Genomic DNA, 27,740 nt, shown 5'->3' on the forward strand with positions numbered 1-27,740 from the left:
CGTGAATGCAATGTATTTCTGCTAATAGCTCCAAATTGGTTATTCTGGTCTACTGTTCTTTTAAATTAAAGCACCACCCCCAGAGTTTTGATTCAGCAGGTCTCTGGTGGTGCCCAATAATTTGCATTTCTAGCAACTTCCGAAGTGATGCTCACCAGTGAGAACCATGGCCCTAAAGCATCCATTTTATGCAGTGAATTAACTTCTTTTTTAATGCATCTAGAATGCTCTTAGTTGTGTATCATCCTTGGGGATAGTAAGATAATAGACACTCAACTTATTTTCTTTGTTTTGTGATTCAGATAAGGAACCCTGTCAGCAAGACTGGAAGGTGACAGAGTCTGTGAGAGCAGAGATGTTATGTCATTCATGATCGATTCACCAGATTCTAGCATAGGTTAAACATTCGATTAATATATGTTGACTGAAAGATTGCAAGGTCCGTAGTACAGTTGGAAGAGTGAGTTGCTGATATAGAGGGTTTACTGCTGAAGTTATGATCAAGGACCCATAAGACTAAAGTTTGTGATCCTATACAAGGACAATAAAAGCTTTCAGTATGACAACATGAATTGAGGTAGGGAAAATGATGGTGAAGCAGGTGCCAAAGTATAAAATGGAAATGGGAGAATGACCTGAAGGCTGATAGAGGACAGTGGTAGGGAAAGGAAAATGATATAGCCTGCATGTTGAATTTCAAAAGTGAAGGGACTTTGCATGAGGATGGAGGAATAATGCTTTGGAAGTTTCTATAGAGAGCATGCCTAATCCAGAGCATATGAACATACCACTGCCCATTAAATTGTGTCTTGCCCTGAGACTTTACCCACTCCATCAAAAATCATTTTTACACATTTTCTCTCTCTGGATAGTTCTATAATTTTTTTTTTTTACCATATACATCCTCTTTCTTTCATACACATTTCTTGTTAAGGCCATTCTTGAGAATTTTATGTATTTGGTTGCTATTGTGAAAGGGATATATTTCTGCTAATAGCTCCCAATTGGTTATTCTGGTCTATTGTTATTTTAAATTAAATTCTAGCATCTTTGACCTACCCCTTGAACTGGTTGTAATACCTTACAATTCCCTCATTAATTAAATAAAATATTTAACATATGTTCATTTTTTATATCATTATGAGAGTTAAGATTTTTACCTTTTAAAAATTATCTTTTGGGGCACCTGGGTGGCTTAGTCAGTTAAGTGTCTGCCTTAGGCTCAGGTCATGATCTCAGGGTTGTGGGATCGAGCACTGCTTCGGGCTCTCTACTCCCTCTCCCTCTGCCCCTCCCCACCACTTGTGCTTGCTGTCTTGCTCTCTCTCAAATAAATGAATAAAATCTTCTAAAAATTACCTTTTAACGTTTGCAATGAATTGTTATTATACAATATTATTGAAGTAGATTTTATAGAATTCATTTATAGGTATTGCATCTAAGTTCGCAAACTGAAGAGAATATTCTTTTTGGAATAGTCTGTTGGATATTGGTATCAGAATGATGCTAGTTTCAAAATCAATGTGAATAACTCTGCAAGATTTTCAATTCTATAACAATGTGAATATTCCTAGAAAATTTAAAGGAACTCACTGATAAAAAACATCTGGCCCTAAAGTATTTTTGGAAGTTTCTCTTTGATAATTGTTTTCAATGTTTCTAGTTACAGGCCCATTTTATTTTGAACTTCTTATTAATGGTTGGTGTTTAACATTTTATTAGATATTTCAAATTTGCTGAGATTTTCAAATTTACTAAGGTACAATTATAGTAGTTTCCTATAATTTAAGAAAAGTTCTTTATATTTGTTGTTCTATTCCATTTATCATTTAAATTTTATTTATAATTTATCTTTGTTTTCTTAATTAAATTTGCTAGAGGCTTATCTACTTAATTCATCTCCCCATAAAAACAACATACCCCTAGGCTTCAAATTATATTGGATTCTTAATCATGTTATTTCATTCTTCATTTTTAATAATGAAATATTTAAGGTTATGAATTTACTTCTGAATATTGCTCTCAAAGTTTTGACAAGTCGTGATCTCATTTTTGTTATTTTTTATTAGTCTGCTAGTATTTCTTTTGGCTAATACTTGCATATAAATGTGTTCTGAAAGATTAAAGCAGTGGAAGACTTTTGTTCAAATTTGTTTCTAAATTTGTAGAAGTTTTACATTGTCATCAGAGAACAGGGCAAGGATGATTTCTACTTATAAGAGTATGCAAAGATTTTCTTTGTGGTATACCATATGATCTCTGAATATTTGAAAGAGGGTGTATTCACTGTCAATAAAATATAATTTTTGATATTAATTAAATCTGACGAATTGTGTTTTTCAAATATTCTAAGTACTTATTTTTTTGCTCTACTTTATCTGTCATAGTTTAATTGTATGAGTCTTCCATATAGACATTTCTATAATTTTTCTTCTTGTATTACAAATAATCTTTTCTTCAAATATTTGGATGTAAAAAATGTTTCATGAATATAATATCCTTAAAATGGTTTGTATCTTCTATCAGTATAAAATAAATCTCGTGGGACCGACAAGATTGTATGGTTATCGTTCCTGTTTTGTTTTGTTTTGTTTTGTTTCCAAATAGATAAGTGACATGATCAGATGCCTTATTTGGAGAATGGATTGATGAGAAGGAGGTGAGACCAAAAGATGAGAAGCCAGTGGAAAGACTCAGAATAGTCCAGGTAAGAAATCATGAGTGATTGGATGAAGACAAAGGCTGCAGAGAAGTTTATAGCAAGTAGAATCATTAAGACTTGGAATTACTTAGTTGAAGGGGATTGGGACAAGTGAGAAGAGCTGAGGGTTAACACCTGATTTCTGACTTAGTTGACCATTATCTAAAAGGTAATGTAGGAGAAAGAGCTGGTGTGGCTTTTCAGAATAGGCCATTTTCTAAAGTTCTTTTTTCTCATTATATTCATTACAAAGGACTCGAGTCCAGACCTAAAGCTCACTGTTGAATCTTTGCCAATGGATTGCTTACTCAAACCAAAGTCTACCTTAGTATAAAACACTAGGCTAAATATTAAATTTCAGGGGATCACGTTTCATTTATGTGCTAAGAGCTCCTTTATAAATTTGAGGAACCATTTGGACTAAGAAAGAGGGAATAAATACCTGATAATACCATTCCTGGGGTAATCCATACATGAAGGTGAAGTTTTCCACAAGAGGGCAGCATCACCTAATAAATTATGTCATTGAGCGCCTCTTCCACTAGGCATTGGGGGAGGCTGAAAGGGTAGACAGTATAGGATCAGGGAGCCATAGGACCTGCCGCACCATGAAAACCAAAGGGCCCTACTATCTCCAAGGCCATAATTAGAGCCACTCCTAAGTGACTGGTAGTGACAGATGTTGCTACAGCAGGAACAAAGAGAACATGGTACTCACCAAGGGAGGATGAGTAGGTGACAGCCAGATACTCTCATTCTTATGACTGGCTCAGAAACCACTAGGAATGGTGTCTACATTCCCTCCAAGTGGTGGCATCTCTGTATAACCCGTATCTCCCAGGGAACTTTATGTCATGTTGAAATCTTTGTCACCTCTAATGGTTTCTTTGCAAATCATGTGCTGTACAGTTCTGATGTTCTCCTTATTTAATGTTTAGTTACTCTAATTATGCTTTTCTTATATCCCAGGGAAAGGAATGGGAATGAGAACCTGGTAAGTGAAAGGTATTTTACATACATTGCCTCATTTAATAACCACAATAATGCCATTATATAGGAACTATATGTGACAGAACTAGGCAGCACCATACATGGGTCTGACTCTAAAGCAAAAATTACCAAGCTACCTCTCCAAGAAGCCTTATTTAAAACCTAAATCACAACCGATTCAAGATTGAGTCAGTGGCAATGTCTCTGTTGTACAAGGCATTACTTAACAGGTCACATCCATGTAGGATTACGGGAAGATGCTTTAAAAATATTTTTTTCTAGTAAAAATAATTAAGATGGAGAAGCTCGGGCTCGTGTATAGGGTAAAGGAAACTTACAGAAGGGAGAAGTACGAGCTCCAGTAGCACAGAGCAAAGATACAGCAGCAAAATGGAAGAAGCCATATGGAAAGCTCACCAATAAGCAAATGTGTAAAGGCAGCAGAACAACTATGCCCAAATATGTCCTTGCCTTCCTTCTGCTTTGGCCACTCCACTTATCTGGAATGCCTTTCTCCTCCTGATGGCTTATTTGTCCAATTCTGCCCACCCTTTAGATCAAATTCCACTTCCTCTATGAACTCTTACCCTACCAACCTCTTCTGAAGTACTCTCTCTTTCTCTTGAATTCTAATAGCAATTTCTGTCTGGACAAGCCATTTGACAATCACCCTTCAGCCTGTGAAATCTCCTTTATTGCTTTTTTTTCCCCAAAATATATTGCTAATTAATTTGTCACACATGTGTCTCTTCTCCCCCATTTGACTGTATTCTCCTCAAGGGCAGGATTTCTCAAAGAGTTTGCCACAGCTTCCAGAATGCCTACTGCGGCTGGTAGTAGGGTCTCTTTAAATCTATGTGGTTGATTTAAATAAAAACTTGAAAAAATAAATCTCTGTGGTTGAACAGGGGTACCCTGTTATGAAGGAGACAGAAAACACCAGGTTAGGTAGGCCCTTGGTGTATATGGAGTCATTTACTTCTCTCGGTAGCAAATAAGGAGACTGAGTCTTGCAGATATAAAATAAATTTAACCAGAGTGACACAGGTAATATGTAGCAGTGTTATGATTTGAACCAAGGACCTTTTCTTCTATGCCATTCTGCTTCAGTTGTCTGCAAAACTCTGTTCATGTGAAATACCTTTCTTTGATGATGTTTAGAGATATAACTCTATTGAGGCTTTAGTATCAACCAAGTGGTTTCAGTGGCCCCTATTCCTTATAGCAGCAAATCTCCATGTACCTTACCTCCTGACAATCAGCTTGAGGATCCGGAAGGAGCCTTTGATGAGGATGAGGGCCTCTTGGCGGGAACCATACAGTGGAGTGCCATTGATATTCACCAGCTCATCACCAGTCCTCATCTTCTGGGACAAGGCTGCCTTGCCCCCATCTTCAATCTGTGTTGCAGAGAACAAAACAGAAAGCAGGTGGTGAGATGACTCCTTACCCGAAATTCTATTTCCTGGTTCCTCCCAACCTCAGAGCCACTAGTAGTACTGGCAGAAGGCTCCAGGAAGCTCCAGGAAACAGCTAAGAAGCTGATCACAGGCTAGTATTTACTAAGGCCAACCTTGGGCAAACCCTTGAGGAAGGAGGCCATTTAATGCCGAAACCATGCAATCTGTGCTCTGGAGGAATCCACCTCTGTCTGAGGAGACAAGCACTTCTAAATGAGAGTGATGTTTGGGAGGAACGTGACAGTGTGAGCTGAAGTAGCAGCATAGCATAGCAAAACGTAAAAACAAATTAGATCCAGAAGAGACAGGCTCCAGCAAAATGACCTTTGGCAAGCCCTTTCTTATCTTTGGGCAGCCTTTGAAGTCTGATAAAGTTGAGTTTGAATCTTGGTTCTAGTGCTTCCTAGCTGAGTGACCCCGAGCAAGTTATCTGACATCTTTGTGTCTCAATTACCCGATAGGGGAAGTATAATAACAAGAGTACCTACCTCACAGGGTTGTCAGCATAGGGAATATCTGAGAGCATTTAAGTCCTCAATAAACGTGAGCTCTGACAATTATAGCAAGGGAGCTGACTCTGAAGACCTTGAGCTTCCGGCTCAAAATTATGTGAGTGGAATTGTGAATTCAAAAGATACAAGGGATGTACAAAGTAACTGATCTTTTATCTATGTCTTTTCAACAAGTGCCTAGTATGGTGCTTCTAGGGTATGGAACACAGTGGGCATTCACCAAAATCTGGAAACAATGGGTGTTCACTGTACCATCACAGCCTACAGAATTTCCATTGACCAGGGCATTCTTGGCAAGAAGGTAGTCAGGCTGGAGGGCATAGAAAGGAAAGGCAGAAGTAATAGCAGGTGGTAGGCAAAAGAAAAGCAAAGCAGAATGTCCCCCATGGGTCCTCGATTACGGCTACTTTTATGTCTAATATTCCTTGTACCACAAAGGTGAGTTCTACGTATTAGGACATCAATTCCATCCATGGTGGTAGGAGTCATCTCAACCATCCATTAATCATTCCTCAAATTTTTAGTGACTTTCTACACAGGCCAGTATGCTAAGTGCTAGAGATAAAGAAATGAACAAAGCACACATAGCTCCCAGCCTCAAGGTTAGGTTACTGTCTGAAGTTCATATGTCCACAGACATGGTTAGATGAAAAAAATAAAAAAAGGTCCACCCCACTGATGAATCAGGAAGAGATGTTTGTTTTCCTCCTAGGGACAAGGAAGGTAAGGATGATTAAACCATGCAATCCTTAGGGAAAGACAAATTCTAAGTGGGGCAACCAAAGGCTGGTCTTGCTGTAGGTGTTTTAACATTTCTACTCTTCTTCCAATCTTTTTCTCAGTCTTTTATAGAATCCCTCCAATCTATCCCTCACCATGCAAGTTGGAATATTGCTGAGCTTTAGGTTGGCCGGCTCATGTGCAATTTGGCAGTTGAGACCTCCTGAGTGCAGAGAAAAATGTTAATTCAGGATTTTAAAAATCCCATCAAATAAATTGAAATTCTAAGTTAAATCACAGACTATTATTAAATTTATTGCTGCTAACCCAACAGTTTTTTTTAATTAACCTTTGTCTGACAAATCATAGGTTAGCCAAGTGACATTGAATATATATATACCCTTGTTCCAGTACCTGGGCCACCACTCAAGATAAAACAAGCCAATATTGGTAAATGGGGAACAACTCTCAGCAAATTAATTAAGATCACATTCTTATTTCCATTGTCATTATCATTATTACTTCACAGTCACTGCTGCCTGCTGCCAAAAAAAAAAAAAAAAAAAAGAAAGAAAGAAAGAAAAAAGAAAAAAGAAAAAAGAAGAAAGCAAAGTGCTGTACTTGAATTTCAGAAGTTCTATTTGAATTACTCATTCCTTTGGCATCCACAGAGGGCCCTCAGCATCAGCAGGACTTTCAACAGGCATCAGCCATCTAAAAGGGCTTCCTTAGGCTAACAAAGAGCCACAAACAGGAGCCTAACTAATGAATGCTAATAGATTTTTCCGGTTGATGTACATTAGTCTTAATTCACTCTACCCATTTTTTATTCATACAACTCAATTATCCATATTACTGTTACCAATAGCAAGTCTCCCCTTCAATATGTGTTGATATTAAGTACCACCTCAAGTTAATTAAGCACTTCGTTACATCAACTAGATCTCTGTTTATTCTAGGCCAGAAAATGAAAGGGGGGAACCTTTTAAACAAAAGTGGTTACTTATTGCTGCAGCAAAAGCTTAAGCGTTTTGCATTCCCTACTGCCATCAGGGCTGCCACTGAGTCCTTGCAGGGACTCTTTCCTGGACTACAGCCTCAGGCTGACTATGAATGCCCCTTTTCTTTTTTTTTTTTAAGATTTCATTTATTTATTGAGAGAGAGAGAGAGCGGGAGGAGGGAAGGGCAGAGGGAGAGGGAGACTCTCCAACAGACTCCCCGCTGACATGGAGCCGGATGTGGGGCTCGATCCCATAACCCTGAGATCATGACCTGAGCCGAAACCAAGAGTCAGACACTTAACCGACTGAGCAACCTGGGTGTCCCTCATGCCCCTTTTCTGTTTCCTGCCCCTTCTCAGTCACTAGCAGCCTCCTCCTTGGGACAGATGTGTTGAGTGTAATGATACCGTTTTAGCACAAGTGCAAGAACTTGCAGACAACAAACCAGTAAATTATGGGCACCTGGCACAGTCCCAGGATCCAAATGGGTCCAGATCAGGAAACGAAACTCCATTTGATTAAAGGTCCCTTGCACTATACTCCAAAACTAGCCCTTTCCCAGACCCAGGGCATTTACTGGGCTATGCAACTGATTCCTTCTTACTTCTGACTTTTTAATGCTTTTAAAAATTATTGTTCACTAGTCTTTCCTGCACTCCACCTCTAGATTCCAGCACGTCTTCATTTATTGTTTTGCCTTCTGACAGCCAGTTCTCCAGGTCAGTGGCTCAACGACACATTTGTTTATATAGAAGATAAAGCAGCTGCTCACTTTCCTATCAAGGAAAAGGAATGAAAAGGAAAGGAAGGGAAGGAGAGAGGGAGGGAGGGAAGAAGATGTGTGTATTCTTTTATAAAACGTTTTCTTTCCCCTTTCCACTGCCCCATGTACAAGTCCAGCTGAGGCCCAGGAATGGTGTGAATCAACAAACTTGTTGAGAATAATAACATGCCCTGCTTGAGGACGGCTGTATAGCATCATTTGATGCTGCGCATTCAGTAAGGCTAGTCAACTTCCCAGCTCTTCCTGAATCAGACTTTTAGGGTGGCTTTCTTGTTTCATTTCAAGTGTTGTGAATTCTCAGATTGTACCCAGACGCACTGGAATGTCAGTATAAACACACATCACAAAGCCCAATGTAAACGATGGTTAACTTATGTGTCATTTTGGTTTATCCAAGTGATTGCTGGGCTAAGCAGTGAGTGGCCCAAGTAATTGAAAATGGATTGCATAAAGGTCATATAACCAAAAGCCAGCTGGTGCCTGGAAAATTGGGAAGAGCTGATTGACCTTGGATAAGTCTCTTTCCCCTCTTGCGGCTTCTTTTACCCTTACTGGTAAAAGGTAGGGGGGTCTGAATAGATGATCTCTGAGGGTCTTGGAGCTCTGACATTCAGTGACCTGTGAACAGTTAACAAAATCATGCATTATCCTTCTGCTGACACAGTAATCCCCGCTTTTTGCCCCATTATACTTTGTCTTCACCCATGTTTCACTCCTTCAAAACTGACTTATTAACATCCATCTCTCATTTCCCTGTGGTCTTTATCCATTGTTTTGGACTGGTCCATCAAGGCTGGAACACTTAAAAAAGCACAGTTGGGACCCAGAGAGAAAGAGATTCCTGAAGCCCCATTTTGTGCTAATGAGCTAGCGATCTGGAAATTTTTGATGGATCTCCAATGAAGCATGAAGTGCTCTGATAGCTGTCAACAAAGTGACAAGCTAGCCCCTTGAGAGTAAAAGCAAAGAAAAATGGACTTAACAACACTTACAGGCTTTCTAGCAGTAGCTTTTATTTAGTCCGATACTAGCAGATACTTGCTTGGGGCTTTTGAATAAACTTGGGAGATATGAGAAAGTGAAGGAAAGAAAAGTTAAATAAGGTTTAGCTTGAAGAAAAATGTAGTCAGCAGGAGAAACATCATCTGCAACAATAACCAACAAGTACTGAAAGCTTATTATAATAGTGTAAGAGCCGCATTAAAAATCAATGGCATGATTGTGAATACCTCAGCTTGCTACAAGAAATTTATTGGAAAAAACAGGCATTGACTGAAACTTTCCTGGCCAGTTCTAAGAGCCTCTGGCCAAATTACCAGCCCACACTCCTACCTTGACCAGCTTGTCTATAGTCTAAGTAGGCAAACAACAGAGTTAATTGTTTAAATTGATTTATTTTTTGCAAATAGATAGAAAAGGTCCACCCGGAATGGTAGTCGTATTGCTTAAAAAAAACAGAACATCGTCTGAATGTCTTCTTACCACCCTTTAAAAGATTTCCAAGTTTTTAGTAACATTCTCGACACCCCTGCAGCAATTCGGTCTTTCTGGGGAATCAACTGAGGGAAAATGTAGAGAGGGAGATAAAGCTGGATTTAAGAAGTCTGACTGTGAGGGAGGAGGATCAGCAAATACTAGATCAAGTCTGTGCTTATTCTGAAGCTTAGTTTGAAACCTTAAGCAGACCACAGTTTGGGGACTGTTTCTGATCTGCCGTCTCTCCCGTGTTGGTATCCCTTAGAATCTGATGCTAGCAGAGATTAATCAGAGTGCCCTGGACAGGGAAGACAGAGGCTTTGAAACTTCTGCAATCTCTTTGCCATGGCTTTCAACAGTCTGCCCTAACTTTTCTGTCTTAGCAATTCTCTCCCTTCAAAATCCCTCTCAAATCTCCAAAGTAGTTTAGATTAGAAAAATAAGAAACTCCGTTATTCCTCACCTTCCCTACATTACCCAAAGCAAAACGGAAAACAAAACCTGTCTCTTACACGAGAATCCAAAAACCACCACCAGTAACAAAGATGTAAGTGGGCCTGGTTCTATGTGGTAATCCCTGTATGCAGATAGCTTGAGGAGGTGGACACCAAGGGAGGAGATACACTTTCATTCTACCAGCTAAGAAACAGATGCTCAAATCCTACATAGGGCTGCCCCAGAGTGTCAAGTTCTGTGGATCAGGCCCATGGTTTCCCCAGATCTTGGACCAGTGGAACTATGCTGTGCTCCAAAGCATGACCTATCCCTATAGACAGTGCCTTTCTCCCCAGCTGCTTAATCACCATCTAGTTAACTAATCCTCACAACAAAGGTCCTCTAAGCACCGATCATTAAATTTCCCTAGGGATTAGCCCAAGTCGAATGCTAAGTATCTTTGCCAAAAATTCATTCCAAAGCCAAGCTCAGTTCTAGGAATCTGGTGATGAGGAAAGGAGTAGAGAATCAAAAACACTGTACCCCACAACACCAACCGAAAGCAAGTTATCATCAGTGACTCCTACCAAGTCAGATTATTCTGCTGTCTACATAAATCAAGTAAGGGGGAACAAACATCACTGTGCAAGAATAACCTTGGGGCGCGGGGGGGGGGGGCGCCTGGGTGGCTCAGTCGTTAAGCGTCTGCCTTCGGCTCAGGGTGTGATCCCAGTGTTCTGGGATCAAGCCCCATATCAGGCTCCTCCGATGGGAGCCTGCTTATTTCTCTCCCACTCCCCTTGCTTGTGTTCCCTCTCTCGCTGGCTGTCTCTCTCTCTCTGTCAAATAAATAAAATCTTAAAAAAAAAGAATAAGCTCAGGGCTTCTTACATTATCAGCAAATATGCTCATTGGGGTCCCGTTCACAGTTTGTCAACTCGAGCCATCTATTTACACTGAAGTCTTTTGCTGATATTATCAGTGTTCATCAAAAATGTCAGCTTTTGGTGGTTTAGAGCAATGATCTCCAAAGCAGGGTGGATCTATACCCCAAACTATGCACAAGATGATCCACTGGAAGAGGACATATTTGAACTTGTTTATATTTACATTTCTCTAAAATAATTCAAAAGTCAAACATTATTAATATTTAATATTAATATTAATAATGTGGTAGTAAATTGTAACATTCATAAATAAAATTACATGTACCAGGGACACATACTCAAGACATTTTTGCTGGTGTACATTTTTACTAAAACTTTTCTCCAAATCATAGACTTAAATGAGAGGGCTAAAACCAAAAGACTTGAGGAAAACATGAGAATATCTTTGTCACCTTGAGGTGGGCCAAGATTTCTTTTTTTTTTTAATTTTTAAATTTTTTATTTAAATTCAATTAACTAACATATAATGTATTATTAGTTTCAGAGGTAGAGGTCAGTGATTCATCAGTCTTATATAATACTCAGTGTCCATTACAACATGTGCCCTCCTTAATGTCCATCACCCAGTTACCCCAACACCCCCACCCCCTCCACTCCAGCACCCCTCAGTTTGTTTCCTATGATTAAGAGTCTCTTATGGTTTGTTTCCCTCTCTGATTTTGTCTTGTTTTATTTTTTCTTCTCTTCCCCTATGATCCTCTGCTTTGTTTCTTAAATTCCACATATGAGTGAGATCATATGATAATTGTCGTTCTCTGATTGACTTATTTTGCTTAGCATAATACCCTCTAGTTCCAACCACATCATTGCAAATGGCAAGATTTCATTTTTTTTATAGCTGAGTGGTATTCCATTATATATATATATATATATATATATATATATATATATATATATCACATCTTCTTTATCCATTTATCTGTCAATGGACATCTGGGCTCTTTCCATAGTTTGGCTATTGTGGACATTGCTGCTATAAACATTGGAATGCAGGTGCCCCTTCAGATCACTACATTTGTATCTTTGGGGTAAATACCTAGTAGTGCAATTGCTGGATCACAGGATAGCTCTATTTTCAACTTTTTAGAGGAACCACCATACTGTTTTCCAGACTGCTGCACCAGTTTGCATTCCCTCCAACAATGTAAGAGGGTTCCCCTTTCTCTGTATTCTCACCAACATCTGTCATTTTCTGACTTGTTAATTTTAGCCATTCTGATCAGTGTGATGTGATATCTCATTATGTGGGTAAAGATTTCTTGGACAGGATATAAAAAGCAATAACCATGAAAGAAAGAGTGCTATATTAGAGTTCATCAAAATAAAAAATATATTATATTCATCAAAAATGTCACTAAAAAGTGAAAAGGCAAATCACAGACTAGGAAAAAATATTCATAATACATATATCTGACAAAGGATTTGTATCCAGAATATGAAAAGAACTCCTACAAATCAATAAGAAAAACACAACCAATTAACAATTGGCAAAAGACTTGAACAGGCACCTCACTAAAGATAGCCAAATGCCCAGTAGACATATGAAAAGGTACTCAATATCACTTTTCATCAGAGAAATGCAATTTAAAATCACAGTAAAATATCAGTACACATCCACTAGAATACTTAAAAAGACTGAAAATACCGTGTATTGGCAGGAACATATAACATTTGAACTCTACATTGCTGGTGGGAGTATAAAATTGTATAGCCACTGCAGAAGTCTGTACACCCTCTGTCAAACCCAGAAATTCCACACTTAGGTATACCCAAGAGAAAGAAGTGCAGGTGTCCACAAAAAGATGTGATAGGATATCTTTTAGATTTATTTTTTAATATTTTTATATATTTATATATTTTATTTTTAGCTTTATTCATAATAGACAACAAATAAGAACAACCCCAATGTCCATCAAAACACACAGATTACAAGAACTTGGGAATATGGCAGAGTAGGAGGACCCTGGGCTCATCTTATCCCACATTTACAACTAGAAATCATATGCATCCAAGTCAATAAACAGGAGAGTGATCTGAAGACTGGCAGAACAAACTCCACAACAAAACATAGAGAAGAAGCAACATCTGAGAGATTAGGAAGGTCGTAAAGGCAGAGGGAGGTTGACTGCAGGAAGGAGGGAGCTATGTGTAAGGAGAAGGAGAGAAATGGGCACTCGCACCAGGAAGCACACATGGGGAACACTAATACCCATAACATTCGGCTTTAAAGACCAGGGGGATGAATTCTGTGAGTTTGCAAAACCAGTGGAACTGGGAGCCTGGAGCTTTAATAGTCAGCTGACTCAGCACTGGGCTATCGGGGAGGACTAATGATAGCTGGGTTGCTGACTTAAAGACACAGTGACAGAAAAACAGCAGTTTACAAAAATGCTGGGGGCAAATGGGAGACAGATCTGTTCATATTGATTTCAGAGCAAGTTGGGGGACTTTCCTGAAAATGGGTGAGTTGGCAGCCATGATTTTCTTCCCCCACTCCCCAGCCGAAACACAGAGACAGGTGTTTGAGGGAGGGCTGCACAGATACTTGTAGCCTGGGCTCAGGGCAATTATTTTTAAAGCTGTGCGCATGCCCCACCCAGCTGCTGGACGCAGAGTGGCCACTGCATGCCCTGCCCAGCCCTTGTACCATGCCCAGCCACATGCCCCCAGCCACCATCATACACTGCACCTACCTTCAGCCCCCAGGCACCACAGTGCTTCAGGGGATCTGGCAGAGGACTAGTGGCCCAATGTAAATTATACTAACAAGGCTGACCCACTCGCAAGTTCCTTGGAGGGCATGCCCCCCCCCAACCCAGAGCTGGCCTGCCTGGGTCACACTAACACCAAAGAGGGCAAGCACAGCCCACAATAGGCAGAGAATCAGTACAGAAGATTGCACTGAAAGGAAAAGTGACTCAGACACAACAGCAGGGTGTAAACCACATACATAGGATATTCTCCTGAACTGCCAGGTTCTGGTGGACAAGGGACACTGCAAAGCATGGCACTCCAGGATCTCTTCTTCATAAAGTCACCACTTTAGAGACAGTGCTGATGTTCTTAACACACAGAAACAGACACAGAGAGGCAGACAAAATGAGAAGACAGAAAAATTTATCCCAAATGAAAAAACAGAACAAGGCAACAGCCAGAGATCTGGGCAAAACAGATATAAGTAACATGCCTGATAGAGACTTTAAAGCAATGATCATAAGGATACTCACTGGACTTGAAAAGAGTGGAAGACATGAGAGAGACCCTTAACACAGAGTTAAGAATAACATAGCAGAGATAAAGGGCTTAAAAAACAAAATGAGAAACAGGCTTGATGGAATGAATAGCAAGATAGAAGAAGCAGAGGAAGGAATTAGTGACTTAGAAGACAGAGTAATGGAAAGTAATCAAGTTGAACAAAAGTGAGAAAAAAGACCTACCCAAAATGAGAATAGACTCAGGGAACTCAATGACTCCATGAAACATAACAACATTCACATTATAGGAGTCCCAGAAGAAGAAGAAGAGAGAGAAGACAGCAGAAAATTTATTTGAAGAAATAACAGCAGAAAACTTCTTTAATCTGGGGACGGAAACAGACATCCAGATCCAGGAGGCACAGAGAACTCCCCATCAAAATCAACAGAAGCAGGACAACACCCAGACATAATTAAAATGGCAAAACATAGTCACAAAGAAAAAAATCTTAAAAGCAGCAAGAAAAAGAAGACAGTTATATACAAGGGAAAGCCCATAAGGCTAGCAGGAGGTTTTTCAACAGAAACTTAGCAAGCCAGAAGGGAATGGTATGATAGATTCAAAGGGCTGCATGGCAAAAATCTGCAGCCAAGCATAGTCTATCCAGCAAGGCTATCATTCAGAATAGAAGGAGTGATAAAGAGTTTGCCAGATAAACAAAAACTAAAGGAGTCTGTGACCATTAAACCAGCCCTGCAAGAAATATTAAAGGGGACTCTAAGTGGAAAGGAGACACCAAAAGTGACGGTATAGAGGTAGGAAACACAAAAACGCTAAAAATGATTATTTCTGTAAAAAATCAGTCAAGGAACTCACAAAAAAGGATACAAAATATAATAACATATACCTAAAAGGTGGGGAGGAGAGGAGAAAAGAATGGGTTCAAACTTAAATGACCATCAACTGAATATAGACTATTATATTCAGAAAAGGTTATATACAAAATTAATGGCAACCACATATCAAAACCCATTAATAAATAGGCAAAGAATAAAGAGAAAGAAATCCAAATATATCACTAAAGAAAATCAGCAAACCATGAAAGAGAAAAAGAAAGGATCAGAGAAAAACCGAAATAACCATAAAACAGGTAATAAAATGGCAATAAAGACATATCTATCAATAATTACTGTGAATGCAAATGGACCAAATGGTCCAATCAAGACATAGGGTGACTATATGAATATATATATATATATATATATATATATATATATATATATATAGAGAGAGAGAGAGAGAGAGAGAGAGAGAGAGACTCATCTATATGCTGCCTACAAGAAACTCATTGTAGACCTAAAGACACCTACAGATTGAAAGTACGAGGATAGAGAAACATCTGTCTTACATTTGGATGTCAACAGAAAGCCGGAGTACCAATACTTATCAGACAAAATCAACTTTAAAACAAAGACTGTAATAAGAGACAAAGATGGACACTATATGATCATAAAAGGGACAATCCAACACGAAGATATAAGAATTGTAAATATTTATGCACCCAACATAGGAGCACCCAAATACATAAAAAGGTTAATAACAAACATAAAGGAACTAATTGATAATAATACAATAATATTAGGGGACTTTATCACCCCACTTACATCAATGGACAGATCATCCAAACAGAATATCAACAAGGAAACAATAACTTTGAAAGACATACAGGAACAGCTGAACTTAACAGATATATTCAGAACATTCCATCCTAAAACAGCAGAATACACATTCTTTTCAAGTGCACATGTAATATTCTCCAGCAAAGATCACATATTAACCCACAAAACCAGCCTCAACAAATTCAAGAAGCTTGAAGTCATAGCATGCACCTTTTCTGACCACAATGCTGTGAAACTAGAAGTCAACCACAAGAAAAAATCTGGAAAGACCACAAATACATGCAGGTTAAACAACATGCTACAAAAACAATGAATGGGTCAACCAGGAAATCAGAAAAAATATAAAATTACATGGAAACTAATGAAAATGAAAACACACAGTCCAAAACCTCTGGGATACAGCAAAAGCAGTTCTAAAATGGAAGTTTATAGGAATACAGGTCTATCTCAAGAAGCAAGAAAAAATCTCAACAACCTAACCTCACATCTTAAGGATCTAGAAGAAGAACAACAAACAAAACAAAACCAGCAGAAAGTAGGAAATAATAAAGATTAGAGCAGCAATAAGTGATATAGAAACTAAAAGAACCTCAATAGAACAGATTAATGAAACCAGGAGCTGATTCTTTGAAAAAATTGATAAAATTGATAAACCCCCATCCAAACTTATCAAGAAATAAAGAGAAAGGACTCAAATAAAATCACAAATGAGAAAGGAGAAATAACAACCAATGCCACAGAAATACAGCCAATCATAAGAGAATATTATGAAAAACATGTGCCAACAAATTAGACAACCTAGAAAAAATGGATAAATACCTAGAAACATATAAACTACCAAAACTGAATCAAGAAGAAATAGAAAATTTGAACAGACTGATAACCAGCAAAGAAATTGAATCAAGAATCAAAAATCTCCCAACAAACAGAAATCGTGGACCAAACGGCAAATTCTACCAAACATTTAAAGAAGAATTAATACCTATTCTTCTCAAAGTATTCCAAAAAATAGAAAAGGAAAACTTCCAAATTCATTTTATGAGGCCAAACAATACCCTGATACCAACACCAGATAAAGACACCACTAAAAAAGAAAACTACAGGCCAATATCCCTGATGGGTATAGATGCAAATATTCTCGACAAAATACTAACAAACCAAATTCAACAATATACTACAAAAATTACTCACCACAATCAAGTGGGTTTTGTTTCTGGGTTGCAAGAGTGGTTTAATATTCACAAATCAATCAACATGATACATCACAACAGGGAGAGAAAGGATGAGAGCCCCATACGGTTATTTCAATAGACACAGGAAAAGCATTTGACAAAGTACAACATCCGTTTATGATAAAAAAAGAAAAACACAAAACCTCAACAAAGTAGGTTTAGAGGGAACATACCTCAACATAATGAAGGTCATATATGAAAATCCCACAGCTAACATCATCCTCAATGGAGAAATACTGAGAGCTTTTCCCCTAAGGTTAGGAACAAAGTACAGATGTCCACTCTCACTACTTTTATTCAACATAGTTCTGGAAGTTCTAGCCACAGCAATCAGACAACAAAAAGAAATAAAAGGAATCCAAATTGGTAAGGTTATAGAAAACCCAAAAGACTCCACTAAAAAACTGCTAGAACTGATAAATTAATTCAGTAAAGTAAGAGGATACAAAAATCAATATATAGAAATCTACTGCATTTCTAAACACCAATAGTGAATCAGTAGATAGGCAAATTAAGAAAGCATCCCATTGACAACGGCGCCAAAAATAATAAGATACCTAGGAATAAACCTAACCAAAGAAGTGAAAGACCTGTACTCTGAAAACTAGAAAACACTGATGAAAGAAATTGAAGATGACACAAAGAAATGGAAAGACATTCCATGCTCAAGGATTGGAAGAGCAAATATTGTTAAGTGTCTATACTACTGAAAGCAATCTACACATTTAATGTAATCCCAATCAAAATACCAACAGCATTTTTCACAGAACTAGAACAAACAATCCTAACATTTGTGTGGAACCACAAAAGACCCTGAAAAGTCAAAGCCACCTTGAAAAAGAAAAGCATCACAATTCCAGACTTCATGTTATATTACAAAGCTGTATTAATCAAAACAGTGTGATACTGGCACAAAAACAGACACATATATCAATAGAACAGAATAGAAAACCCAGAAATGAACCCACAACTACGTGCTCAATTAATCTTCAACAAAGCAGGAAAGACTATCCAGTGGGAAAAAGACAGTATCTTCAAAAAATGGTCTTAGGAAAACTGGACAGCAACATGCGAAAGAATGAAACTGAACCCTTTTCTTACACCACCCACAAAAATAAATTCAAAATGAATTAAAGACCTTAATGTGAGACCTGAAACCATAAAAATCCTAAAAGAGAACAGAGGTGGTAACTTCTTTGACATTGGCCATAGCAACTTCTTTCTAGATATGTCTCCCGAGGTAAGGGAAACAAAAGCAAAAATAAACTATTGGGGCTTCATCAAAATAAAAAGCTCCGCACAGCGAAAGAAACAGTCAACAAAACTAAAAGGTAACCTACAGAATGGGAGCAGATATTTGCAAATGACACTGATAAAGGGTTAGTATCCAAAATATACAAAGTACTTACAAAACTCAACACCCAAAAACCAAATAATCCAATTATAAAATGTGCAGAAGAAATGAACAGACATTTTCCCAAAGAAGACATACAGATGGCCAACAGACACATGTAAAGATGTTCATCATCACTTATCATGAGGGAAATACAAATCAAAACTACAATGAGATATAGCTTTACACCTGTCATAGTAGCTAAAATCTGTAACACAAGAAACAATGGGTGTTGGCAAGGATATGCAGAAAAAGGAATATATGTGCACTGTTGGTGGGAATGCAAACTGGTGCAGCCATTCTGGAAAACAGTGTGGAGGTTCCTCAAAACCTTAAAATTAGAACTACTTTATGATCCAGCAATTGCACTATTGAGTATTTACCCAAAGAACAAGAACACTAATTCAGAGCTATATGTGCCCCTCTATGTCTATAGCTGCGTTATTTACAATAGCCAAGATATGGAAGTAGCCCAAGTGTCCATCGAATGATGAATGGATAAAGAAAAAGTGATATATATATGAATATTCATTACTCAGCCATGAAAAAGAATGAAATCTTGCTACTTGCAATGACATGGTTGGAGCTAGAGAGTATAATGCTAAGTGAAATAAATCAGACAAATACCATCTGATTTCACTCATATGTGGAATTTAAGAAACAAAAGCAAAGGGAAAAACAAAGGTGAGAGAGAAACTAATCAAGAAACAGACCCTTAATTATAGAAAACAAAGTGATGTTACCAGAGGGGAGGGAGATGGACAGATGGGTGAAATAGGTGATGAGGATTAAGGACACACCTGTATTGATGAGCCGAGGGTGATGTATGGGACTGTTGAATTACTATATTGTACACCTGAAATGAATATAACACTGTATGTTAACTGGAATTAGAATAAAAACTTAAAAAAAAAGACACATGCACAAAATGGCATACTACACAGCAATTAAAAAGAACAAGGTATTGATATATGCAAGAAATTGGATGAATCTCAAAAATATTAAGCTGAGTGAAAGAGAACAGACTACAATACATACTGTGTGATTCCATTCACATGTAGGTCAAGAACAGGCAAAGCTAATCTCTGTTGATAAAACTCAGAATATTGCTTATCTCTAGAGTGGGTGTACTGAATGTAAAGGCACATGAGCATTATTTTTAGCAGTGCTGGAAATGTTTTACATATTGATCTGGGTGCTGATTACCTGGAACTATACATATCTAAAAATTCATCAAAATTTTTTTATTTTACTGTGTGTGTGTATTATTCCTTAAGAATTTCAAAATTAAGACCACTAGATTACAGATTATATTTCTAAGGTAGAGACCAGCAACCAGGCACATACTCAACCAGGCACAACCAGTTTTCACATACTCATCGCTTTAATCAAGGCAGAGCATTTCACTTTAAAGGGTAATCCTGCGCAATAGGGCTATAATTTGAGTGCCCCCATTGTTCCTCTCTGCTTTGAGACAGTGTTCATCAGGTGAATGATTTCAGGAGGAAATGAAAATGAAGACAAACACTTCATTCTTTTTATCTGCTAACTGGTAAAGGTGAAGAGTTTTTTTTTTTTTAATCACCAACTAATTTCTATCTTGACATATTGTAAAAATGGAATCAACCCCTTATCTAATCTTGGAGCCATCTACTTCTGCTCTGCCTGTTTATCCCAGATATGCCTCTTTCTTGTGGTCCTCAGAGTTCCTAATACCCACTCTGAGAAGCAGAACTTCTGATCAGCCCACGACCACACCAGCAATTACGTCTTCTCCTGGCATCAACCATTATTGCCTCCTATTGGATTGCCTATGCTTCTTGGCTGGCTGTCTACTAAACTATGAATTTCAGTGGTACAAGTGAGCAAAGAACCTTGCAAAGCTGACGTAATAGAGAGTTCAGGGAGGACTGGGTGCAAGAAGGTAGAGGAAAGGTTATGGTAGTATGTTAAAGACTTTGTTCCTGACTTTTGAAAGCAGTTGCCAGCGATGGGATTCACTATATACAACCATGATGTAAGTTTCCTCGTATAGGGTTAAAGCAGTCTTAAGACAAACCAGAAAGCCCATAGGATGCCCCCCAGCATTAAGACAGCATGGCATGCAAATCTAGTGTGTGAGCTACATGGCTGGAAAGACCAAGAGTCTTTTTCATACCACCTAATATAAAACTGCTGGAAATAGGATATTCGAACTTATTGGCATTTATGAACTGTGCATCGAATGCATGTAAGAAATGCCCCAATTAAAAGAAAAATGGGCATTAAATTCCACCAGATTACTAGAGAGAGATGGAAATCATTCTACTTGGATTAACATAATCTTTATTTCTCCAGCATCAACCCATTGTTGACGTTAAAACTATTCAAGTTGATCCAAAGCATCTTTTTCACTTTACAGCTGAATGTGAATAAGTTAGATACAGCCTTTCAGCCCAAGAGGATGTGATTAACTATCCGGAATCTGAACCATCCCAAAGCCAGGTTCACTCAATAACTCATTGCTAGTTCCCTGAAGCCATTTATTTATAACCCATTATGCAAAAAGCTAAAGACAGTTTCTAAAGAGTACACATACCCAACATTAGTCATTTCTGACTGGAAAAAGACCAAAGGACTAACACCCTTCAGGAATGGGACAAAAAGCTGCCTCTGGAAACCATTCAGCCTGCTCTACTGTCTGGAAACCCCTTGCCCACCTTACTGGGCACCTGTGTGCCCTCTACCAGATGTGGACAAAGGGAAAAGGAGCTTGCTTTCTATTTTCCACAGCTGGGCCCCTGTATTCTGCTCCCAGAACATTGTTTGTCTCTGCCCAGGCCTCCTTTCCTCAGCAGTGGTTTTAATCTTTGGTCTTCACTTAGCCCTCTGAACAGTGTTTGATGAAGAAGGGGGAAGAGGGGCATTTAATTTCCTCCCATGCTTCTGTATAACTGCTATTAAAGCAAACCATTCCCACAGAAATAATCTACCAAGGTATACATGTATGTTGCAAAGGCAATAACAATAATATGCTTTACTGACCCTAGGACAAATCCAATTTTAAATTAAACTGGCACACTTACTGCTGCTTTCACATAGTGCTGCAAATCTGGGAACAAATAAGCCATCACACTGTTCTGTTCCAAGCTACTGTCCTGTTCACATGGTGACTGAGAAGTGACACATACCTATCTCTTTCCCGCTCAGCAAGATCTGTCAAATAACACAAAGCAAAACTGTGTCTCCACCGTTGAAAAAAAAAAAAGGAGAGAAAATACACTCAATTGTTTGTGTGTTTGTGTTGGGTAGGGACTCTTACATCAGAGTGCATTTCCCTTTGCAACGCCAGGATTAGTTGGAGAAGCAAATGAATCAGGAAATGGTGGGCATTTGAGTTCAAGATCTGGGAAATCAATAAGGGTAGAGCAGCATAAAAGCCCTTCACCTGGTAGCAGGCTTGCTTTTCAGGTTGAAGCTGGACGAAAAGAAAGAACCTGAATTTTAAATTATTATTTGAGTACAGTTGACACACACCGCTACATTAGTTCCGGGTATACAAAATGGTGATTCAACAACTCAGTATGGTGTGCTGTGCTCACCAGAAGTGTAGCTACCATCTGTCACCATACGATGATGCTATTACAATAACACTGACTATATTCCTTATGCTGTGCCTTTTATTCCTGTAACTTATTCATTCCATAGCTGGAAGCCTGTACCTCCCACTCCCCTTCATCCATTTTGCCCAACCCCCCACACCCTCCTCTCTGGCAAATTTTTAGCTCCTGTCTCTGCTTGTTCCTATTCTCTAATCTTAAACACAAGGATAGAGCCCTGCACCTTCTCCCGTAATGGTTGACACCTTCTGACAGCAGACTCCACAAACCTTGGCACTGAGAGCGTTCCTCATAGCCAAGGTCACTCTGGTGCCTTTCCTCCTCCCTCCAGACTTCCTGCCTCTCCCCCTAACCACCTCTCCTGAGTACACACTCTCTTCCATCCACACTCCTTTCTCCCTCAGGCATCTGAGCTTGTTTTGTCTGTCTTAGCCTCTCCCCCAACCCCCACCAGTGCCTCGTCCTGGGTTTCTTCTGGGCAAACATCAAGCACGCCTATCATTAACATCTGGCACTTATGTTCACTAATTAAATCAGACAGGGAGACCAAGGAATGATTCCTACAATGTAAATAGCAGAAGATTAGAAGCACTACACAATCTGGCCATGCCTGCCTTTTGGGCCTCATTTCCTACACACACTGCAGTCATACTGAACTTTCTGTTCTTCAGAGAGGTCGAACCCATCCTCATCTAGGACCTTTGCACTTGCTGTTCTCTCTGTTGAGAACATTCTTTGTCTAGGTCCTTATGTAGCTCCTTTCATCATGCAAGTGTCAGCTCAAATGCTATCTCCTCAGAGAGGCCTTCCCTGACCACCAGGATAAAGTCATACTCTTCTCTTTCCCCAACCCTGATCCCCATCATTCTCCATCACATTATTTTATCTTCTTCATAGATGTTATCATTTTACGTTATCACATTTATTTCTGTGTATGTTCACTTTCTGTCAGGATACTTGCATTATAGTGGTAAAGACAGTCACACTATCTTTTTATAGTTTTGCTTCTGGCACCTTAGAAAACAAATGTTTGTATTGAGCACACAGTAGTTGCTCAATAAATATTTGTTGAAAGGAGAATTAAAAGACTTTCAGGATATCCTCCTACTCATTTGCTGGATTCTGGACAAGAAACATTTTCACTTCACTGATCATGCAGCTGTGGTTCATGGGTGTTATGTGACTTGCCCAACATAGAGAATCTATTAGACTTAAGATATTTTCTTCTGTGTGGATGTGACAAAACATTTTTGTTTTCCTTGGGTATATTGTTACTCATGATCCTTACCTAGCAATGCAGAGTTCTGGTTAAAGAAGGTCTTTAAGTCTCCACGCCCCCATTTTTGTTTTTTTGTTTTTTGTTTTTGTTTTTTAAAGAGAGAGAGCACGAAAGTGCAAGCAACCAGGGTGGGGGGAGAGGCAGAGGGAGAGGGAGAGAGAGAATCTTAAGCAGGCTCCACACCCAGTGCAGAGCCTGATGTGGGGTTCAATCTCACCACCATGAGATCATGACCTGAGCCAAAATCAAGAATCTGATGCTTAATCAACTGAGCCACCCAGGCGCCCCGAGTCTCCAAACCTTTTAAAAAGCATTATTATTATTGGCTCAGAATATTCCAAAATAATTATGCTTTGAGCTAACTATCTTCCGTTGGCAGTGAATGCCCAGAGGTGACTGTTAGACTCTTAATGCGATGGGAGGAATGAAGTTTTTAAGTAAATTTAGGTGTATGGTAACAATACTTTGTATCCATCCATACATGATTCTCCTTCATTTTTAACATTCTCAGCGTGGGGAAGTTAATTTAAAACACACACAAGCCCTCACAAACAGACCATGAACACTGGGAGATTTAACTGCTCCCAGCATCTGGGAATTCAAAGTAACATCTACTCCACCTTCCTGTGTACAGACATTACAACAGGCCCTTTCAGTCTACCATCCCTGAAAATTTTAAGAGCAAATCCAGACGATGGGTTTAAACCAGATTCTAATTTGATTTAGTGCTTAGTTAACCAATTCCCTCAGACCCCTAAAAAGGTGTATGACGGCAGGGGGTGGGGGGCTCACCAATGTCTGAAAGAGAGTTTGACCTAACCCAATTTCATGTGACTATAGTTCCTTCCTTAAAGGACATTTGTTCAGTGTTTAAGTATAGTTTACTGTTTATCCCTTTGCGAGGCTTTTCATATAATCAAATTCACAAGTCAGGGGGAAAAAAATCCTTTGTCAAGGCAGGTTTCCGGATTTGGGGCTTGGAAAATATGGCCACCATGATATGACTAAAAAAGTTTAAGTAACTGTAGAGTACGCATTTGGCACTAATGGACAATAAGTGATAGGGAAGTTTTGTCAGGTCTGATTCAGATTACCTGTGGCTGCTGTGAATTATATGGAATTACACGGAGTTTAATGGTTCTCTGGCAATTTGCCTTGGCTCAGTGCCAAGGCAGCTAATGCTTCAATCAAACTGCTCTCCCCACCCCCACCCCAAGACAATTTCTGTTCCTGTCTATGTCTTGAGCATATCTGTGATGAAGCCTTCAACGACACCCTCATACAAATGCCAACTTTTTTTTTCTTCTCTGTCACTCTCTCTTCCTTCTTTATGGCTGGATTCATTAACTGCTCCTGTAGCTTTGCTGAGACAAACTGCCTGACTAGGCTTTGTGAAGAGAAGAGCTTTTACGGTTTGATTAAAAAGGAGGAGCCAACAGTGAGAAGATGAGGACAGGAAAACACGAGTTGGCCCTATCCCTTTCCTCTGCAGTGCCATTAGCTAGATCTATTTCACCCTGATTGGCTTGGGTCTTAGACCCACGCTGCTGCATGACGTAAGATAGCAGCCGTCGCACGCTATGCAACAGCTCAGAAATACATCTCACCAAAGGCAGGTAATCCACCTGCCAAAGAGAATCCTGTTGCATGGCAAGTGACCTCCTCTCTTTAGGAACCCAACTGGCTCTGAGGTTGGGATTCTGCCACAGATCGCTGGCATCCCTTTCACGGAGTTGGTACAGTGGACAAAGGCCAAGTGCACAAACAAAAGCCAGACAAGTCCTCTGCAAACTTGCAAAACTGGCATGTACAACTCCGAGGTGCAATCATCCTGTAGATGGCAAACATTCTGGGTCCAGTTCCTCTCGTGGATCCCTATTCACCCCTGTCGCCCTCCCCATCCCCTCCTAAACTTCACTGGGAACTTCAGCACTAGCGCCTCCTGCTTTTCAGCTAAGGTGATTCCTAGCCTCCGTGTCCAGCTGATTCTAAAGTCACATTTACCGGCCTTACTAAGGAGGGAGCTCATTTTAAAGAGACTAGCTGCCATAGAACCAGCAGGAGGGAAGGGCAGAAACCACAGGATTCCTACTCTGTGCTGATTGCCGCTAACTCATTTCAGCTGCTAAGGGGAGGCCCTGTTGGGGGAGCCGGGAGAGGAAATGGGTTCCATGTACAGTCCACTTTAAATTGTTCACAATTGCGTGCTCAAAAATAGTCTCTACCAAACATTTAGCACGTCCATTAGCACAAGTCATAAAGCTTTAGGCTTTGCTGCACTGTTGGCCCAAACTGCCTAAGTTGCTTCCCTATGGCAAAGATCATTAAGTGGTTGGCAAGTCAGATACATGCGGGAAGGAAAAAGGAGCTCCAAGGATGGTTAAACCTGGGCCCAGGAAGGATGGTTTAATAGGACTTTCATGCATATAAAGAACATAGAGGGTAAGGACCAGCTGTTCTTAATTTTGACTGAAAGCAGAACAAGGGGGAAAGAAGCTGAAATTGCAATGTGAGAGACTGATGTTAGCAAGAAGGAAGAACTTCCTGCCAGAGAAGGTAGGTAAATATTAGACTGGGTGGCTGGTCAGTGAAGATTGTGGAATTTCCTTCTTTGCAGTGGCTCTTCTGTCTGGGCTATTTCTGTGTGGTCCTTCCAGAGCGTGAGAGTGGGGGTAGGGAGGGGGAGGAAGAAAGAGAGGCAGCCAGAGGTCCAATTCAGTCCTTCTCAGAATCTCGTATTTGTAATGTTTAAGGATCTATAACTGGGATCACTGAGGCTTAAAAAGAAGAAGAAGAAGAAAAGGAACAAGCAGCTTGTTGCTCATCTCAACTGTTTAGATTTACCCCTATTCTCTAGCCCTTTCCAAGAGCCAAGCTTTTGCCCTGTTCCCCACAATCTCAAGAAAGAAAGTGAAGACTAGTGTTTGGCTCCCTAGGGCCATGCATATGGGAACAATATTTTCTGAACCCAAAAGCACGACATGGTCTGACAATTATATTTATGGGGACAAAAGGACAGAATATGTGAAATCAGAGCTGTCCCAGGAAATATGGGACGTATGGTCTCCATAGCTACATATTATCTCTTTCTAAGGGTCCTGACACAGGAGGGAGTTAATTAGAACTGTGTCATGTGGTTTGGGGCCTGGGCTCTTTCCTCGTCTGTGGCAAGATCAGTTAGAACTGTGAAAAAGCCAGGGTCCTAATAAGCCCAGCACAAATTCTTGTTGTGCAGGTTGGAGAAAGAGGTAGTGTATATATCCTCCCTAGTATCCCCCAACTCAGACTGAACAGGAACAGGCACATGCTACACAGGGTGTGAGTATTCTCATTCACTCAACTATAAATAATGCCTTGGGGTTATAGAGGGGAAGCAACATGGTCTTGGGCAAAGGATCCTATTCATTCATTCATTCGTTCAAGTAGTGGCTCTCAAAAGTGTGGTCCCTGAACCAGCAGCATCTCCAGGGCGCTTGTTAGAAATGCAAATTTCCAGGACCCACTCTAGGTCTAATGAGTCACAAACTCTGGAGGTGGGTCCCAGCAATCTGTGTTTTAATCCACTGGGGGTGATTGTGATAAGCTTTATTTTTTTTAAGATTTATTTATTTATTTGAGAGTGAGAGAGAGAAATAGCAAGAGAGAGCACCAGTGGGGAGGAGAGGAAAAAGCAGGCTCTCCGCTGAGCAGGGAGCCCGACGCAGGGCTTGATCCCAGGACCCCGGGATCATGACTTGAGCCGAAGACAGATGATTAACCGACTGAGCCACCCAGGCGCCCCTGTGATAAACTTTAAATTGTGAAATTCCCTAGGTAAGAAGTCCTAGTGGCAATGCTCACACTGCCAACTAGCAGCGGCACCATTAACCAAGAGGACCAACACCACAGGTATGTTTGGTAGGCCCATCAGTATCTCTGCTAATTCAACTAATAATGCCTCTCACATTTCCCGAATCATGAAGTAGCCAGATTCTTACTACATATCAAATTACTCGAAGCCTGGGTTTCCAGGAAGTAACACAGCTTATCTGGTCTAATACGCCTTTTTCAAATAGGCTGAAGGCCCTTTGGGTTATCTATATCCTACTCAGGCACACACACTCCTTTGAATGTTCCGTGTATATTTTAGCTCTTAGCCATGATCTGGGTTTCAATGAACTGATTGGAGCTCACTTTGAGGACCAAGCCGGGAACATTTCATGTTTAGCAGCATTATTTTTATTTTTAAGCAAACACAGATGAAAGAGTCCCTGCAGAAAAGAGCAGCCATTAATGCTAGCATTTATGCATTTACTGACATTAAATTACAATAAAATAAAATAAATTCATTGTTTCA

At 39.6% G+C, this 27,740-nt stretch overlaps 1 protein-coding gene across 1 annotated transcript in view; it reads right to left on the reverse strand.

The window, feature by feature from the left end:
• The window catches only part of SHROOM4 (shroom family member 4), a 249,861-nt gene that overhangs the window by 134,528 nt on the left and 87,593 nt on the right, over positions 1-27,740 (reverse strand). The window contains exon 2 of the mRNA XM_057311539.1: positions 4,940-5,091. Within this exon, the coding sequence (XP_057167522.1) occupies positions 4,940-5,091 (152 nt within the window). The remainder of the gene's footprint in view (positions 1-4,939; positions 5,092-27,740) is intronic.

Source organism: Ursus arctos, chromosome X, assembly GCF_023065955.2.
Source record: "Ursus arctos isolate Adak ecotype North America chromosome X, UrsArc2.0, whole genome shotgun sequence".
Taxonomy (NCBI): domain Eukaryota; kingdom Metazoa; phylum Chordata; class Mammalia; order Carnivora; family Ursidae; genus Ursus; species Ursus arctos.